This window comes from Ornithorhynchus anatinus, chromosome 10 (assembly GCF_004115215.2).
Source record: "Ornithorhynchus anatinus isolate Pmale09 chromosome 10, mOrnAna1.pri.v4, whole genome shotgun sequence".
In the NCBI taxonomy this organism is placed as follows: Eukaryota; Metazoa; Chordata; class Mammalia; order Monotremata; family Ornithorhynchidae; genus Ornithorhynchus; species Ornithorhynchus anatinus.
Window position 1 is genome coordinate 44193360 of NC_041737.1, and position 16177 is coordinate 44209536.

Consider the following 16177-nt stretch of genomic DNA (forward strand, 5'->3'; position numbering starts at 1 on the left):
TAAAAAAAAAACTGGAGATAAAGGCAAAAAGCCCTTTCAGAGCTCAAAAATATGAAAGGAAGAAATTAGAGCTACAAAGAAAAAGCAGTTAAGTCCCTTGAAAAATCTATTAACTAACTTTACTGACAAACATGGAAAACAAGAAGGGATAATAAATCCTACTACTGGGGAAAAGGGACTTAAAATAATGAAGAGATAAAAATATTTTACCCCTTGACAAACAGCTTTGGCACAATGCTCTGCCAACTTTCCAAAGAATAATATATTGATGGTGTTGATCTCTTGATGTGACTTTTCTTTCTCTGAAAAAGCAGCAAAGAAAAACACAGATTACCATAAAGCGCTCTCGTTTTTTCCATACATGGAAAATTGAAGCCGAGTACCAATCAACTCAAAACTCTTTTTTTAAACTCTTGTCAAAATACAATTTCAAGGGATGTAATTATAATGCTATGTGTCTAGCTTTTCTTTTCCTCTGGTTATGCTGCTATTATAAATACTGCAACAGTAATGTAGGAAACCTCACTCATTTTCCATTAAAACAGAAAAAGGCTCAAATTCCACACTGAAAGCTGGATTCAAGCACCCAGCATGAGTAACCATCTTCTACTGAATATTTTTCTATATTTATGACCCAATATCTATCAAGTGTAGCCTCATAAGGACAGTATTGTTAGAAACTCAGTAACAGTTCACTCCAAAAATGTTTCATTTTTATGGACCTCCAATTCCCCTGATCCATAAGTTACCCAGAGCAATTTCTTTATTTTATTCTTTCCTTTAACGTTTCATTCCTTTTATTGACAATTCTCATTGTCAAAACTCATAGTTCATTAACATCACTAATACTTTCGCTGTCTTGCATCATTCTCCCTTTTCCTTTAGTAAATTTTAATAAAGTATTCCAGGATTAAATTTCATTAACTTTCAAATACATTAATAATGGCTGCTGCAGTCATTAAATTTTCATTTCTGCTCAAATATGACACCTCAGAGTATTTCCCAGGAAATCAAATGTTGCTGCAAAAGGTGATTGGTAACCAGGAAATGATTGCACACCTAGTTCACGTGCTGTGAACAAGGTTTCCACCATTGCTGATAGAGCTTGACTCTCTGGCTGTATTGCCATAACCTGAACAGGGCATGTTGCTCGGCATAACCACCGGGTACATATAAGGAACACATTTTAAACGAGGAACAGCCTGGCCTATGTCGGAAAAAAGCACAGGCTTGGGAGTCAGAGGATCTGGGTTCTAATCTTGACTGCCAATTGCTTGCTGTGTGACCATGAACAAGTCACTTCACTTCTCTGTGCCTGATCCTGGGAATGGAAATTAAATAACATTCAAGCATGGACTGCATCCATTCTGATTAGCTTGTATCGAGCATTTAGAACAGTGCCTAATACACAGTAAGCATTTAAATACCATAATTACTATTCTTAGGGACATCAGTGATGGAGCTGCAACATGACAAGACCATCCCCAAAAATAACCAAGAGGAAACCAATGAGCAATACCGAATCAGCCATCATTTTCCAGGGAGCAGAAGAATAACCTAACAAGATCAAGAACTCCCACTGGTCTGTTTTTTACCTCAGAAACCTTCTGCCTACCAGGTGTTCACTGAAGGCATCTAAAAGATATTTCCCATGACTTCCACCATTGGTCCAAGGTGCCCTAGATCATCAGTGGGAGTCATTCGATGCTAATACCAGAATTCCTCAGGAAATGTAGGGCTCCAGACATTCCCTAAATTCCCACCCCAGGCCATTTGAGGTTACCCTTAGAACTCTGGGGGCCTTCAGACTGCAACTCTTGAGGGGCTCAGGACACTTGCCTCTAGTGTCTGCACCTCTTGAAAGCTGCGTGTCTGCTTCTACCGAACTCAGAAAGCCCTAGCAAAGGTAGAGAAATGCTCTATGACTTTTGCATGCAAGGTGAAGGAGGAAAAATAACCATGCATATTGAAAATATATATATTTAAATAAATTAAGCACGAGAGAAAGACAAAGGAAATCTTTATTGATTTTTTAGATGGAGAAGAACCACTCATTTTGGGTGACACCAAAAGAGGCCAGAACCTTTTGAAGGTATCCTACTTGACTGTCACATAAAAATGAACTGGGAACTAGAAACAAAGGTCAGGAAGCACAAATCTCACTTAGTGAAAGACCATTTAAATAAACCAAACATATTCAAATCTGCAGGTCCTGGTGACCTGAATTCCTGGATAATGGAAGAGAGAAAATGCTCATTAAAGCACAGATGGTGCCAGGGAGGCGGTTGGAAGGCGGAGGGAGTCAGGATGTTAAAAGACAGAGCCAGAAGTCAAAATGACCTTGGTCAATTTCCTAAGATCAGAAACTAGAATAGGTAACGGACAAGTATACAGGAGGGGTTTGAAAAGGAAAAGTCAAATTTGCACGAAGACAAAAAAGACTGGATGTGGGCAAATTCAACAGGGAAAATGGTGGAGAAGCCATGGAGACTAACCATTTGACCATGGAGGTAGGAATTTAGTACTGAAGTTACAAAGACAAGCACGACACTGGACCGCACAAAGCATGGGCTTTGAAGTGTTCCCATCCACCGATTAGATCTCTATGGTGAGGGGTTCCAGAATTGAAAAACAAGGAGAACCTGGGTTATAGCAGTAGCTAAGAAAATGATTACAGGATAAGAAATTAAACCTATGAGGAAAAGTTAATGGTTCACAAGACTACTCAGACTGGAGATTTAGGAGAAATTAAATAGCAGGGTCAAATCCAGGAAGAAGACAGTTTCAGACTTTATTCAAGGACAATTCTCCTCAGGCTAAACACTGGGACAGGTTACTGAGAGAAGTTATGGAAACTGTTTCTCTGCTTTTTTTTGTGGAGGCAAAGAGAGGGGAGGAAGAAAAAAATTGAAAAGATTCTCTCTCCTCTTTCTGAGATGAGTTAAATATGGAAGGGGTAAATTGAACTAAGCCACCTCTTTAAGTTCCTTCCAATCAAGATTCTGTGATGATTTTACATAGTACCTTTCATCCAAATAATTATTTCTTTGGCTTTGTGTTCATTTTACTATAGTTCACTACTGGAAGAGGGCTGGCATTGGATTTCATTTGTTCTTAGACCAGCTTAGTACCACCAGCTGTAAAGAAAACATTGCCCCAAAATTGAGTTAACATGTACCGTATGTCAATTTGATATTTATTGAGCACTTACTGTGTGCAGAGAACTATACTAAGTATTTGGGAGAGTATAAGATTTGCAGACACACTCCCTGCCCAAAGGAGCTTAGAGTATAGAGAGGGGAAAAAAACACTGAAATAAAAATAGATACAGGAAATGGCAGGGTGTAAGGATATGTACAAGTGCTATACGGCTGAGAGTGGGGTGAATATCAGATGCTAAAAGGATACAAATCCAAGTACCTAGGTGACATAGAAAGAGTAGGGGAAATGAGGGTTTAGATGGGGAAGGCCTCTTGGAGATGTGATTTTAATAAGGCTTTTAAGATGGGGAAAAGATATTTCTATAGTGTCCATATGATGGATTGATGAAAGTATCAGTTACGCCATGTCATAATCTAAGAGGTAGGTGGAACTGGTATCTTACCCATTTTATAGATGAGGAAACTGCGTTCAAGAAATGTTACATCACTTGTCCAAAGCTACACAGCAAGCCACTGGCAGAGTTGGAAAGAGAACCAGGTCTCTTCACTTTCAGCTCTATGCTTTTTCAACTAAGGCCACACTGGCTTCCTAATCTAACTCACTCAACAAATGTGCCCTTCTTACTGGAGAGTTATTATAAGAAAATTATAGCTTTTCATTTTTTATGACAACATTTAAATACCTTGTAGTACAATCTTCAAAAAGGCTTTTCCGTTTCCGAGATAGGTTAAAGAGTAGCTATGCAAAACTGTCCCCTGAAATGATAAAAAAAGAACATTGCTATAAAAGTAGCTAAAATAGGCCTTTATCATTTCTGTATGTAAAATTTATGGGATTTTGAAGTACTGCAAACAGTTTATTTCAGGGACAGTTAATACTTCAGGATATAGGGCTATTGCATTTGTGAATAATTGCACAACGTGCCACTTTTCCAAAATGCTTTTTCTTCAGAATGGGATCTCTTGCACATTATAACAGTCACTTGGGCATGCAGTTTCTGCCTCCTGGTGTAGTTCTTTTTAGATTTTTGTTTTGTTTTTAAAGTTCAGAATGCTAATTTCTTGATTTTTCTTAGAATAGGTTAAAACTGTGTTTCCTGGTCATTTTTCAAAATGCTTGCTTCTGACTCTTTCCACTGTAGAGGGCTTTTCTTGTACAGGTGAATCCAAGCACAATATATAAAATCTGGGGCTCTGTCATGAGGATAATTGCTGATGTAGCCCAGGATTCCTAACCCCTTTCAATGCCATCAGGCATGAGCCCAACTGCAACAGATTCCCTTCTTTTCCTGGCTCTACCACCATCACACTACTTACCAATAACCAGAGTCTTTCAGGCAGGTTGGGTTCTCCTCAGTAAGACCCTGAGAGGGAGGGAGGGCAGATGGGACAGGGGGGCAGGATCAGAAGGGGGAGATATCTCCTCCTCCCTGTTCTGATTCTGTGCTCCCTTCAGTCAAAGCAAGAAAAAAAACCCCTATTTGGCCATTCTTTCCTCCTTCATTTCATGTGCTGCATCCAGGGTTCATCATCTTTCCTGCCCCGATTCTAGTGGGAGAGGAAGAAGGGGTGGTGGCTGGGAGGGAAATTGCCACCACTTCTCAGCAACTGGAAGTGTCAGTGGCTTGAAGCACCCCCTAATCCCCATGGCGATGGAAACTCACAGGCAATTAAGAGGAGGGGCCACATAGAGAAACTAGAAGCCAAGCAGACAGAGAACAACAAGAGGGCACATGGCTGTGGCAAACTAAACTGGCTTAGTTAAGACAAGAAGGCAGGGCCGGGATTCAGGTATCTGGTCACTGGGGTCCAGAAAGCTAAACCGGGCTTTTGGAGCAATTAGTCCAGCAGAAAGGATACAGTAATTTTGAGGGAGTTTGTATTGTGCTGATAATCAGAAATATATCAAACCAGAGAAGCAGCGTGGCTCAGTGGAAACAGCCCGGGTTTGGGAATCAGAGGTCATGGGTTCGAATCCCAGCTCTGCCACTTGTCAGCTGGGTGACTGGGCAAGTCACTTAATTTCTCTGTGCCTCAGTTACCTCATCTGTAAAATGGGGATTAACTGTGAGCCTCACGTGGGACAACCTGATTACCCTGTATCTACCCCAGTGATTAGAACAGTGCTCTGCACATAGTAAGTGCTTAACAAATACCAACATTATTATTATTATTACAGCAATTATTTAACTATTTAACTGTTCAATTAATTCTATTCATTTCTCGCTCAGAAGAATAACAGCTTCCAACCCCATCTCTATCTGACTTTCCTAATGAAAGAAAATACAGGAAAATAAAAGCAAGAATACAGAAGCTCAGAAAGAATAATGAAATGCTATTTACAAGCACTGGAACTTAAGAGTGGAAAACAAGGAAAAAATCTACATTTTACAAAGATTAATATAGTCTGTGGAAAATGAGTTAGTTATGTAAAAGTGAATCTGGCTTAAACCTTCCAATCAATTGTTCTATGACCCAAAATACAAAGAAAATATTAGTTATTTGATTTTTACAGAAGAATCTTACTTACAAGGATCAATAAAAAGGATTGCTTTCACCTCATAAGACAACTAAAGGAAAGTAAAAGACGAATTAAGTGCAAACAAACTAGATGCCATCGCAATGAATGCAAGATCAACATTCACTATATTGAAGAAAACTGAATTAAATGCAAGAAAAATTCATACAAGGCAAGATGATGGAGGTGTAAACTCCTGGAAAGCTGTAAGAAACATATCTAATCAATTTTATTTGAAAAATAAAGATTATAGCATTGTTAGCCATGTCAGATTAACATATTTTAATGTTAATCCCAATATTTTCACTAGGTCAAATGAAAAGACAAAAATGCTAGACAGTGTAATGCAAATATGAAGATTTGTACACATAAAACTCCGAAAAACTAAATTAAATGTAGGGATTCATACCCAATTGAAGGCTCTGAAACAAATGATTAAATATAAATCCATGTAGCTGGTTTCTCCAAAGGTAAATTTTGCTAAGCAGTAAGAACTAAAGAAAAAAATTAGAGTAAGCAGATGAGAAACTCAGTGTCAGTAAGTATCTTTACAATTTTACAAAGCAAAAGCAGCTGGTACACTGCTTTAGTGTGTAAATCAGCATTAGGTAATGATGGGTCAGAATGATACCCTGCTACTCTGAGAAAAACAACATAATTCTATGAAAATCTGCAGATAGTTTGGATAAGGAAAAAAAGGATGAAACACCTAGAAATTCTAACTTATGGGGATGTGTTAAAAAAAAATGGAACCACCTTTATAAGAGTATAATATTTAGAAGATGATGAGGTTGGCACATATCTTTAAGAGCTGTCATTCTAAAAATTGGATGTTTTCCTACTGAAGTAACTATCAAACTATCAATAGAGATTATTATGAATTGAGCACACCTTAGGTGGAAAATTAAACTGAGTATATGTCTTGTTCATATTTCAGAACATGAAAAGGTGTTCATGAGATTTATGATTTATAAAATTAAATTTTTTCATGGCTTAGTCATCACATAGGTAAGACTCACAAGAGAATTAATTATTCAAAATAAATCAAAGAACCACATCTTTCTTCCCAACCATAGTCTTGGTACGAGATATAAAAACTTACTAATTCATGTTAATAGTGAGATGATCTATCAAGTATTACAGAATTTATGGACTTTTCTGAAACTAAAAGATAAGTGGGAATAACAATTGAGGCTAAAGGAATTCAAAATTAAATTAAAACCACATCACTGTCAACACAAAATTATAACTAAACACGGCTGCTCATGAACAGCTCACCCTGAATAGGAGCAACACTGGAAATATTATTCCAAAAAAGCAGCTTGCTTCACCCAAGTCTAGGTTAAATTTACCAGCAGATCACAACTGATGAGTCTTTCCTTGCTCATGCACCTGAATATAAACACCTATCAAACTCTAAGAAAATAGCATAATGGAACTTCAGGTGGTAAGTGATGAGAAAAGTTGTCTAAAAAGCAACAGATCCAGTTGCTCCTAAGTTAGACAGACATTGAAGCACTGAGCAAACAAAAAGACCTCCAGGGTGAAAGACAATTGATAGATAAAAGTGCCTGATATATCCTTTATCTGGAGCGGGCTTCCCCGTGAACAAAGATTCACAGGAGGAGTCTTCACAATCCAGCAATTGCTTATTTCAAGTATGCTTAATTCTTCAATGTTTTGCAAATCTATAAGTACAGGGCTCTCTTGATTATCTGCACCCAAAGCAAGTCCCTCTTCCAAAGCACCAAGGCAATTTCTCCTATGACCACCTAGAGTTTCCCCAAAGTTACTGTCTGTCCATCCATCCTCCCTTCCTCTCTCTTCCTTTCTGGACACTGCCCTATAAACTATTTCTCTTCCCTCAACCAAAGCCCTGGTAGATACCCAACCAGGCTTGGAGTTGGCTTATCCTTCCCAATAATCAAGCTCCTGGATGGTTTCAGTTCAGTCCAGCACTGAGACTACTTCCTTTTCTCCTCCCCTGTGCCCTTCCAAAAGAATTGTGGAATCTAGTATTAGAACACACTTAATTTTTCTATTATGCATTAACTCTGCTGATGCCTCCCTCCAATGGCATGAAAAACAGCTGAATAATCATCATCACTTCCCCCTTGTAATTTATAAGCTGCTTGATGACAGGGTCACTTTTTTTCTAACATTTCCCATGAACACATCAAAGGTACTCAATAAATCCTTGTTGACTCTTACTTAAATTTTAAAATATTTAAGGAAGCATCATCAAATATTTTGAATGAATCTTTAAAAGCAAACCTGAAATTTTACTGAAACAACCTCAATGGCATTCTTCCTCTATTTGCCTTATCTTACCCAATCAGGAAAAAGAGGTATGTATATGAAAGTCAACCATAACTTCTACAAAACTCAAAAGCAAAATTACTTTACTAAATTGAGGACGTTAATTATGCACTAAAGAAATAACCATTTAAAAAATGTCTTTTGTTAAGCTAATCAAAACTCTTACCTGGACATATTTGCTGGCGTAATCATAATCGAGTTGTAGATTTTTCAAAACTATTTTTTGCAAGTGGCTTGGTAACTGAACTTCAGGCATCCCATTGATGACCTTTACTAGTTGAAGAGGCATATCCTTTCTTGCTGTTAATTATTGAAAATAAACTCATTAGATCATCTGATAATTTTATTTTCCTAGTAGTCACGCAAAGCAAAGCTCTTAAGAGAACATACAGCCATTGTTGCCACTGAATAACCCAATAAACATTTATCGGGTAGTCATAGGAGCCACAGCATGGAGCTTGGTATATACTGTATTACACAGCTTCTGCCCTCAGCTAGTAACTCCCTTCTCTCCCCCAGGCCATGCTAGGTGGGACAAGAACTATGTTTCTAGACACAGCATTTAGCACAGTACTTGGCATATAGATAGTAAAGTGCTTAATAAACATCATAATATAAAGGGAACGGTGATGGCATGTGTTAAGTGCTTACTATGTGCCAAGATATGTTCTAAGTGCTGGAATAGATACAAATTTATCAGGTTAGACATGGTCCCTATTCCTGTGGAGTTCATAGTCTTAATCCCCATTTTATAGATGATGTAACTGAAGCACAGAGAAGTAAAGTGACTTGCCCAAAGGCACACAGCAGATAAGTGGCAGACCCAGGATTAGAACCCCTATCCTTCTGGCTCCCAGGCCCACGCTCTATCCACTACACCAGGCTACTTGTTAAACTGAAACAAAAATGCAGTCGATCAATCAATAGCATTTATTGAATGCTCACTGTGTGCACAGCAATCAACTTAAATATACCAGTATAACCTGTACTAGTCTGAAGACTCAAAGTGGGTGTTGGATTGCATTGACAGGTTGGAGGATGGGTGGCATTAATCAGGAAAAATGCCCGGAGAGGGTGGGCTTGGAGTTAAGCCTTTGAAGAGAAGGAAGTGATATGACAAAACAGCAGCAGGAACTGCCTGGGATAATTTGGCAGAAGGTCTGGAAGCAAGATGGGGAAGACAGCTGGAGAAGACTAGGTGCAGAAAGCTAAGGAAAGAAGTTCACATGTAAGAGATTAGATACATAATAGTATTATTCCTTGTAAGACAGGAAGGGGATCTAAGGAGCAAATGCAGAAAATGAGATCTAAATCAAATCAGTAGTCTTACAAAAATGTACTTTCACTATCTCCCCTATCCCTTCCTTCTTGTACAGGACAAGTGTATAGCCTTTTCAATCATCCTGTGGTATTTACTGAGTATTTATTTTGCGCCGTACACTGCACCGAGCACTTGCGAGAACCATAGAGTTGGTAAACCTGAGTCCTATAAGCAAAAAGAGCTTACAGAACACAAATGCTGTCTAGTACGATGTGGTCTAACCTACAATGAATATTCATATGAAAGCAAAACGATGTTGCTGCAGAGGACAACTTATTCACTATTTTCAGCATTTTAATAAATTCCCAAGCATTAGAGTCTGTATCTCCAAATCCTGAGTTTCCTTCTGATTTCCCTCAACAAAACTAAGACTAAAGTTTTAACGGGCCAAAATAATATTAACACTGCACTTACAAAAAACGTTATTTAGCACTTACAACACTGATTTTTACCATCCCTGGTGGGAGATCTAAAATCATCAAAATTCCCAGGTTTATGGTTTTTCAGTGCTTACTATGTGATACACACTAAGCGCTGGGGTAGGTACAAGTTAATTAAGTCAGACAGAGCCCTGTCCCTAACAGGGCTTGTAGTCTAAGTAGGAGGGAGAACAGGTAACCTCATTTTACAGTTGAGGAAACTGAGGCACAGAGAGGTTAAGAGACTTGCCCAAGGTCACATAGCAAGGTATTGGCAAAGCGAGTGCATACTAGCAATGACGTTTAGTCTATTAAAGGAAGCAGGAGCATAGGTAACCCAGGGGCTTCACCCCAAACCCACCCCAGAAGGAGAGAAGGGCTTTCATTTGGCTGCTGTCACTGTTTAAAGGGATGATTTAAGTCCGACCACTTGAGCTCAGGAAGAAAATACCCATTAGGTCTTGACCTTCGGGGAAAAATTTTGCTGTCAAGGGAGAGGTGAGATCCGGAATTGTCTGGAGACTGTACTCTCTAGACCATAAACTCCTTGTGTTTACTGTCATACTATACTGTCCCTTCATTTATATTCACTTTATTAAGCGCTTACTCTGGCCAGAGAGAGCACTGTACTAAGCACTTGGGAGAGTACAATATAGCAATTAGTATTATTATTTTGGTATTTGGTAAGTGCTTATTATGTGCCAAGCATTTTTCTAAACCCTGGGGTAGATACAAGGTAATCAGGTTGTCCCACGTGGGGCTCACAGTCTTAACCCCCATTTTACAGATGAGGCAACTGAGGCACAGAGAAATGACGTGACTTGCCCATGGTCACACAGCAGACAAGTAGCAGAGCCGGAATTAAAATCCACGTCCTCAGACTCCCAAACCCGGGCTCTTTCCACTAAGCCACGCTGCTTCTCGATCACATTCCTTGCCCACCACGAGATATTCTCCCAGTCACTTAGTACAGTGCTCTGCACACAGTAAGCGCTCAATAAGTACGAAATATTGACGTTTGTTTCGTAAACAAGCAAAAAGGGATCAACAATTCATCAATAAAATGTTAACAAACAAAACAAAGGAGGGGTTTCAGAGTGACATTAGTCAAGCCCTCACCATCCGGGAATAAGTAAGGAAATTGACAAAAGAACAGATCTCTAAACTGTGAGCTCATTGTGGACAGGGACTGTGTTTGACAGTATACTGTATTCCCCCAAGCACTTAGTACAGTGCTTTGCATCCAGGAGGCGCTCAATAAGTATGATTAATAATAACAGGGGGTTAAACTTCTTCCACTACCCTCTGCGTCGCCCTTGCACTTAGATCTGCACCCTTTCAATCAGCCGTATTTGAGCACTTTCTGTGTGCAAAGCAATGTACTAAGCACCTATAATAATAATAATGTTGGCATTTGTTAAGCACTTACTATGTGCAGAGGATTATTCTAAGCGTTGGGAAGGATACAAGGTGACAATAATGTTGGTATTTGTTAAGCGCTTACTATGTGCACAGCACTGTTCTAAGTGCTGGGGGAGAGACAGGCTAATCAGGTTGTCCCACATGAGGCTCATAGTTAATCCCCATTTTACAGATGAGGTCACTGAGGCACAAAGAAGTGAAGTGACGTGCCATCACATAGCTGACAAGTGGCAGAGCCGGAATTCGAACCCATGACCTCTGACTCCCAAGCCCGGGCTCTTTCCAGTGAGCCAGGCTGTCCCATGTGGGGCTCACAGTCTTAATCCTCATTTTCCAAATGAGGGAACTGAAGCCCAGAGAAGTTAAGTGACTTGTCCAAAGTCACACAGCTGACCAGCGGCAGAGTGGGATTTGAACTCATGATCTCTGACCCCCCCCCAGCCCAGGCTCTTTCCATCGAGCCACACCCTGCCCTCAGCCCTGCGGCGCTTAGGTCCACGTCCGAAATTTATTTGTTTATATTCATTCATTCAATAGTATTTATTGAGTGCTTACTATGTGCAGAGCACTGTACTAAGCGCGTGGAGTGTACAATTCGGCAACAGATAGAGACCATCCCTGCCCAAGGACAGGCTCACAGTCTAAACGGGGGAGACAGAGGCAAAGCAAAACAGATCAAAGCAGAACAAGACAACATCATCAAGATAAATAGAATCAAAGAGATATACACCTCATTAACAAAATAAATAGGGTAATAAATAATATATACAAATGAGCACAGTGCTGAGGGGAAGGGAGAGGGAGACATTATACTAATGTCTGTCTGCCCCCTCTAGACTGTAAACAGGCGATGGGCAGGGAAACACGTCTGCCAACTCTGTCGTAGTGTTCTCTCCGAGGCGCTGAGTACGGGGGTCAATAAATCCGATTGATCGATTGAAGACCTTCGGCAAAAAGGGAAAGGAGAGAGAAGAGAGGAGGCGAAGACACTTTCCCCTCACCCCACCCAGACGGCGACCCCGCGCACTGATCGATCCCTTCACTTCTCTGTGCCTCAGTTACCCTATCTGGAAAATGGGGATGAAGACCATGAGCTTCATGTGGGACAACCAGAGTGGCTCAGTGGAAAGAGCCCGGGTTTGAGAGTCAGAGGTCATGGGTTCTAATCCCAGCTCTGCCATTTGCCAGCTGTGTGACTTTGGGCAAGTCACTTCACACTTCTCTGTGCCTCAGTTACTTCATCTGTAAAATGGGGATTAAAGGTGTGAGCCCCAAATGGGACCACCTGATCACTTTGTATCCCCCAGCGCTTAGAACAGTGCTTTGCACATAGTAAGCGCTTAACAAATACCCAATACCAACATTATTAAAGAGCCCAGGTTTGGGAGTCAGAGGTCATGGGTTCTAATCCCGGCTCTGCCACTTGCCAGCTGTGTGACTTTGGGCAAGTCACTTAACTTCTCTGTGCCTCAATTACTTCATCAGTAAAATGGGGACCAAGACTGTGAGACCCATGTGGGACAACCTGACCACTCTGTATCCCCCAGCGCTTAGAACAGTGCTCTGCACATAGTAAGCGCTTAACAAATACCACCATTTTTATATTTATTACCCCGGATCTCCCCCAGCGCTTAGAACATTGCTCTGCACATAGTAAGCGCTTATCAAATACCATTTTTATTTTTAATTATTACCCCGTACCTACCCCAGCGCTTAGAACAGTGATCTGCACATAGTAAGCGCTTAACAAATACCACCATTTTTATATTTAATTATTACCCCGTATCTCCCCCAGCGCTTAGAACAGTGCTCTGCACATAGTAAGCTCTTAACAAATACCACCGTTTTTATTTATTACCCTGTATCTACCCCAGCGCAGCGTGGCGCAGTGGAAAGAGCACGGGCTTTGGAGTCAGGGCTCATGAGTTCGAATCCCAGCTCTGCCACTTGTTGGCTGTGTGACTGTGGGCAAGTCACTTCACTTCTCCGTGCCTCAGTTCCCTCATCTGTAAAATGGGGATTAAGACTGTGAGCCCCACGTGGGACGACCTGATTCCCCTGTGTCTACCCCAGCGCTTAGAACAGTGCTCTGCACATAGTAAGCGCTTAACAAATACCAACATTATTATTATTATTATTAAAATGGGGATTAAGACTGTGAGCCCCACGTGGGACGACCTGATTCCCCTATGTCTACCCCAGCGCTTAGAACAGTGCTCGGCACATAGTAACCTCTTAACAAATACCAACATTATTAACAGTGCTCTGCGCATAGTAAGCACGTAACAAATACCAACATTATTATTATTATGATGGCTCGATCAATGAGACGAGAGCCGAAGGCGTCCTATTTATGTGCAGCATTCGTTTGGGAAAAGTGGGGTGCGCCCCGCCGTCGGGTCTGCGGGGGGGTGGGGCTCCACCCCGACGAGGGCTCACCTGGACGGGCCGGGCCGCAAAACCACTCAAAATGGGCGCCTCCAACCCCCCGCTCCGGCCACGCCGCCGCCGGTGACGTCAGCGCGTCGCCTGCCGTAGAGCTGACGTCAGCGCGTCCCCTCCGCCCGAACGGGTGGGTGGAGCCACGAAGCGGCGCGGTGACGTAGGTCGGGATCTGCCGTCTAATCCTGGTTCTGCCACTTACATTCATTCATTCATTCATTCATTCATTCATTCATTCATTCATTCATTCAATAGTATTTATTGAGCGCTTACTATGTGCAGAGCACTGGACTAAGCGCTTGGAATGTACAAATCAGCAACAGAGACAGTCCCTGCCCACTGATGGGCTTACAGTCTAATCGGGGGAGACAGACAAAAACAATAGCAATAAATAGAATCAAGAGGATGAACATCTCATTAAAACAATAGCAATAAAGAGAATCAAGGTAATGTACATCTCATTAACCAAATTAATAGGGTAATGACAATATATACAATTGAGCGAACGAGCACAGTGCTGAGGGGAGAGGGGGAGGAGCAGAGGGAAAGGGGGGAGCATTCAGTAAATGTTTAATACATACCACAATTATTCCTATCCTTGCACACTCCCTCAACCCCTTTCCTGCTCCTACACTGGAGTCTGCTCTCTTGGGCAGTTTTACTCTGAAACTGTGGTGCAACTTTTTTATCCCTCCCACCTTGCCACCTTCCACCCAAGATGAATACCAGTGAGCACAGGTGGGTGTAGGGCAGTAGGTGCAAAAATACTTAATCAGAGGTTTTTTGTTTGTTTTTTAAGTAGACTGACCTGAGTACTACCCTTTTGGCATCACAGTTTATTGCTACAGTTGCTCTTAGTCCCCTTGGCAGCCCCAAAGTCTACTTTGGTGTTGGCAGGGCTGGTTCTTAGACTAGCAGAAGTGATAAAGCTACTCTTAAAACCCAACTTCTGTGGAGCCCTCTTTTCTTGGGCTTTCCCCTTCCCTATGAAAATGACTATCTGAAGCTTATCTGAAGCTTACCTGCCTTCTTAAAATTAATTTTCTGTATCTTGCTGTTTTCTCTTTAGGATCCTGTTCTACAATTTGACAGTCCCTTTCCCCCAAGTGTCCTCATTTCACTAAATATTACTTTAAATATTACTTTGCTTTATTAAAAAGCAACAATCCTGAAACTTTAGGACTGAGAGAGGACTGGCAAAAAAGAATTGATTATATCCTAGCTGTTTGTCCAGTACCACTCTTACTCAATTATCTATGCCTGCCTCTTTCCCAGTGGGTTATGCAATGTAATGAGCTAGTAGAGAGGCCGGCAGGGCATAATTTGGCATGAATGTAGGAGTGGGATTTTGATTGAGGGCAGGGAGGTCGTGGCTGGTGGAGGTGGTGTGAGACATTTGTGACTTAAATGATTGCAGCATAATACCATATAACAGGAACCAAGTGAAATTGGTACTATACTTTCCCTTCTGATGAGTCATCTGTGTAGGAAAGATCTTACAATTTGAAGAAATAAGCAATGTACTAAAAATCTAGGGCAAGCAAAACTCCGAAAATGGATACACAACTGGGATGTGGCTGACTCAATTTGACATGAGTACCCCTGTCCATAATGTTGAATTAGCTTCATGGTGCCATGATAAAAAAGTGACATTTGTCTAAAGTGGTTATTTAGGTACCCTAGGACTTTGTGATTCAGAACCTCCCAAATCTTTATAAAGGTGTCCCAGAAGCTAGGTTAACATGTATTCCCAAATAAAGGAATCACGTAGCTTTATCAATCTTGATAAGAGCACCAAGAACATGTAGATTAGGTCTCCATGTTAAAGTACTTTTCTCTTGGCCTGATAATGTAGACTGTTGGAATCTTAGACATCCAAGAATAATTTGTAATAGCTTTAGTCTCTAGTGATTTTTTTTTTTTTTGCAACCAGAAAAAGGACTTTGTCTAAGGACTTTGCACTTGTAGGTATGTGTGTGTTTCTCTTTCTTCAAGGAGGCATTTTCTGATTGGGTGACCGGTTGGTATCTTCACTTATACGAAAGGTATAGAATCCTGAATTATACATGACTTACATTCCTAACCCCTCTCAGGGTCGCACCTGGAGAGTTTTCAGTATTCCACCAGGCTCGGCTATGGGAAGGAGAGTCAGGCAGAGGCATACCTATTCCATTCCTAGCTTGGCCAATGGCTAGCAAGTGGAAGGCAATCTGTTACAAGTCAAAACTCACCCGTGCTGGGCAGCAGCGGCACGGGAGAGAGTCAAGGGTGGAGACTCGAGTTTGCTGCGTGGAGGGAGGCAGTGATAAGCCACTTCCATATTTTTACCAAGAAAACTCTATGGATATACTACCAGAACGGTTGCAGATGGAGAACGGGGTGTTGTGGGAGAGATTTGTCCGTGGTATCGCTGTGGGTCGGAGAAGACTTGATGGTATAAGACAAGACAGGACACATTCCTAAAATCTTATATTATTTAAGTATAAAAGTGAGCTGCAGGCTTTTCCTTGGATATGGTCATTCCTCATGGCCAATAAAAACAATTTCCCTAATGATGCAGTTTGGGATATCTGTT

At 41.0% G+C, this 16177-nt stretch overlaps 1 protein-coding gene and 1 non-coding gene across 2 annotated transcripts in view; one reads left to right on the forward strand and one right to left on the reverse strand.

Moving 5' to 3' along the window:
* The window catches only part of POT1 (protection of telomeres 1), a 95718-nt gene extending 82029 nt beyond the window's left edge, over positions 1 to 13689 (reverse strand). Inside the window, exons 1-4 of the mRNA XM_001508129.5 lie at positions 13600 to 13689; positions 8165 to 8298; positions 3845 to 3917; positions 211 to 302 (exon numbers count right to left, since the gene is read on the reverse strand). Of these exons, the coding sequence (XP_001508179.3) occupies positions 211 to 302; positions 3845 to 3917; positions 8165 to 8287 (288 nt within the window). The 5' untranslated portion in view covers positions 8288 to 8298; positions 13600 to 13689. The remainder of the gene's footprint in view (positions 1 to 210; positions 303 to 3844; positions 3918 to 8164; positions 8299 to 13599) is intronic.
* A 1996-nt stretch (positions 13690 to 15685) lies between these two features.
* Positions 15686 to 15823, forward strand: LOC114814841. Its single transcript, XR_003762638.1, has one exon. It is a non-coding gene; the product is annotated as a small nucleolar RNA SNORA7 (small nucleolar RNA).
* Positions 15824 to 16177: the final 354 nt, after the last annotated feature.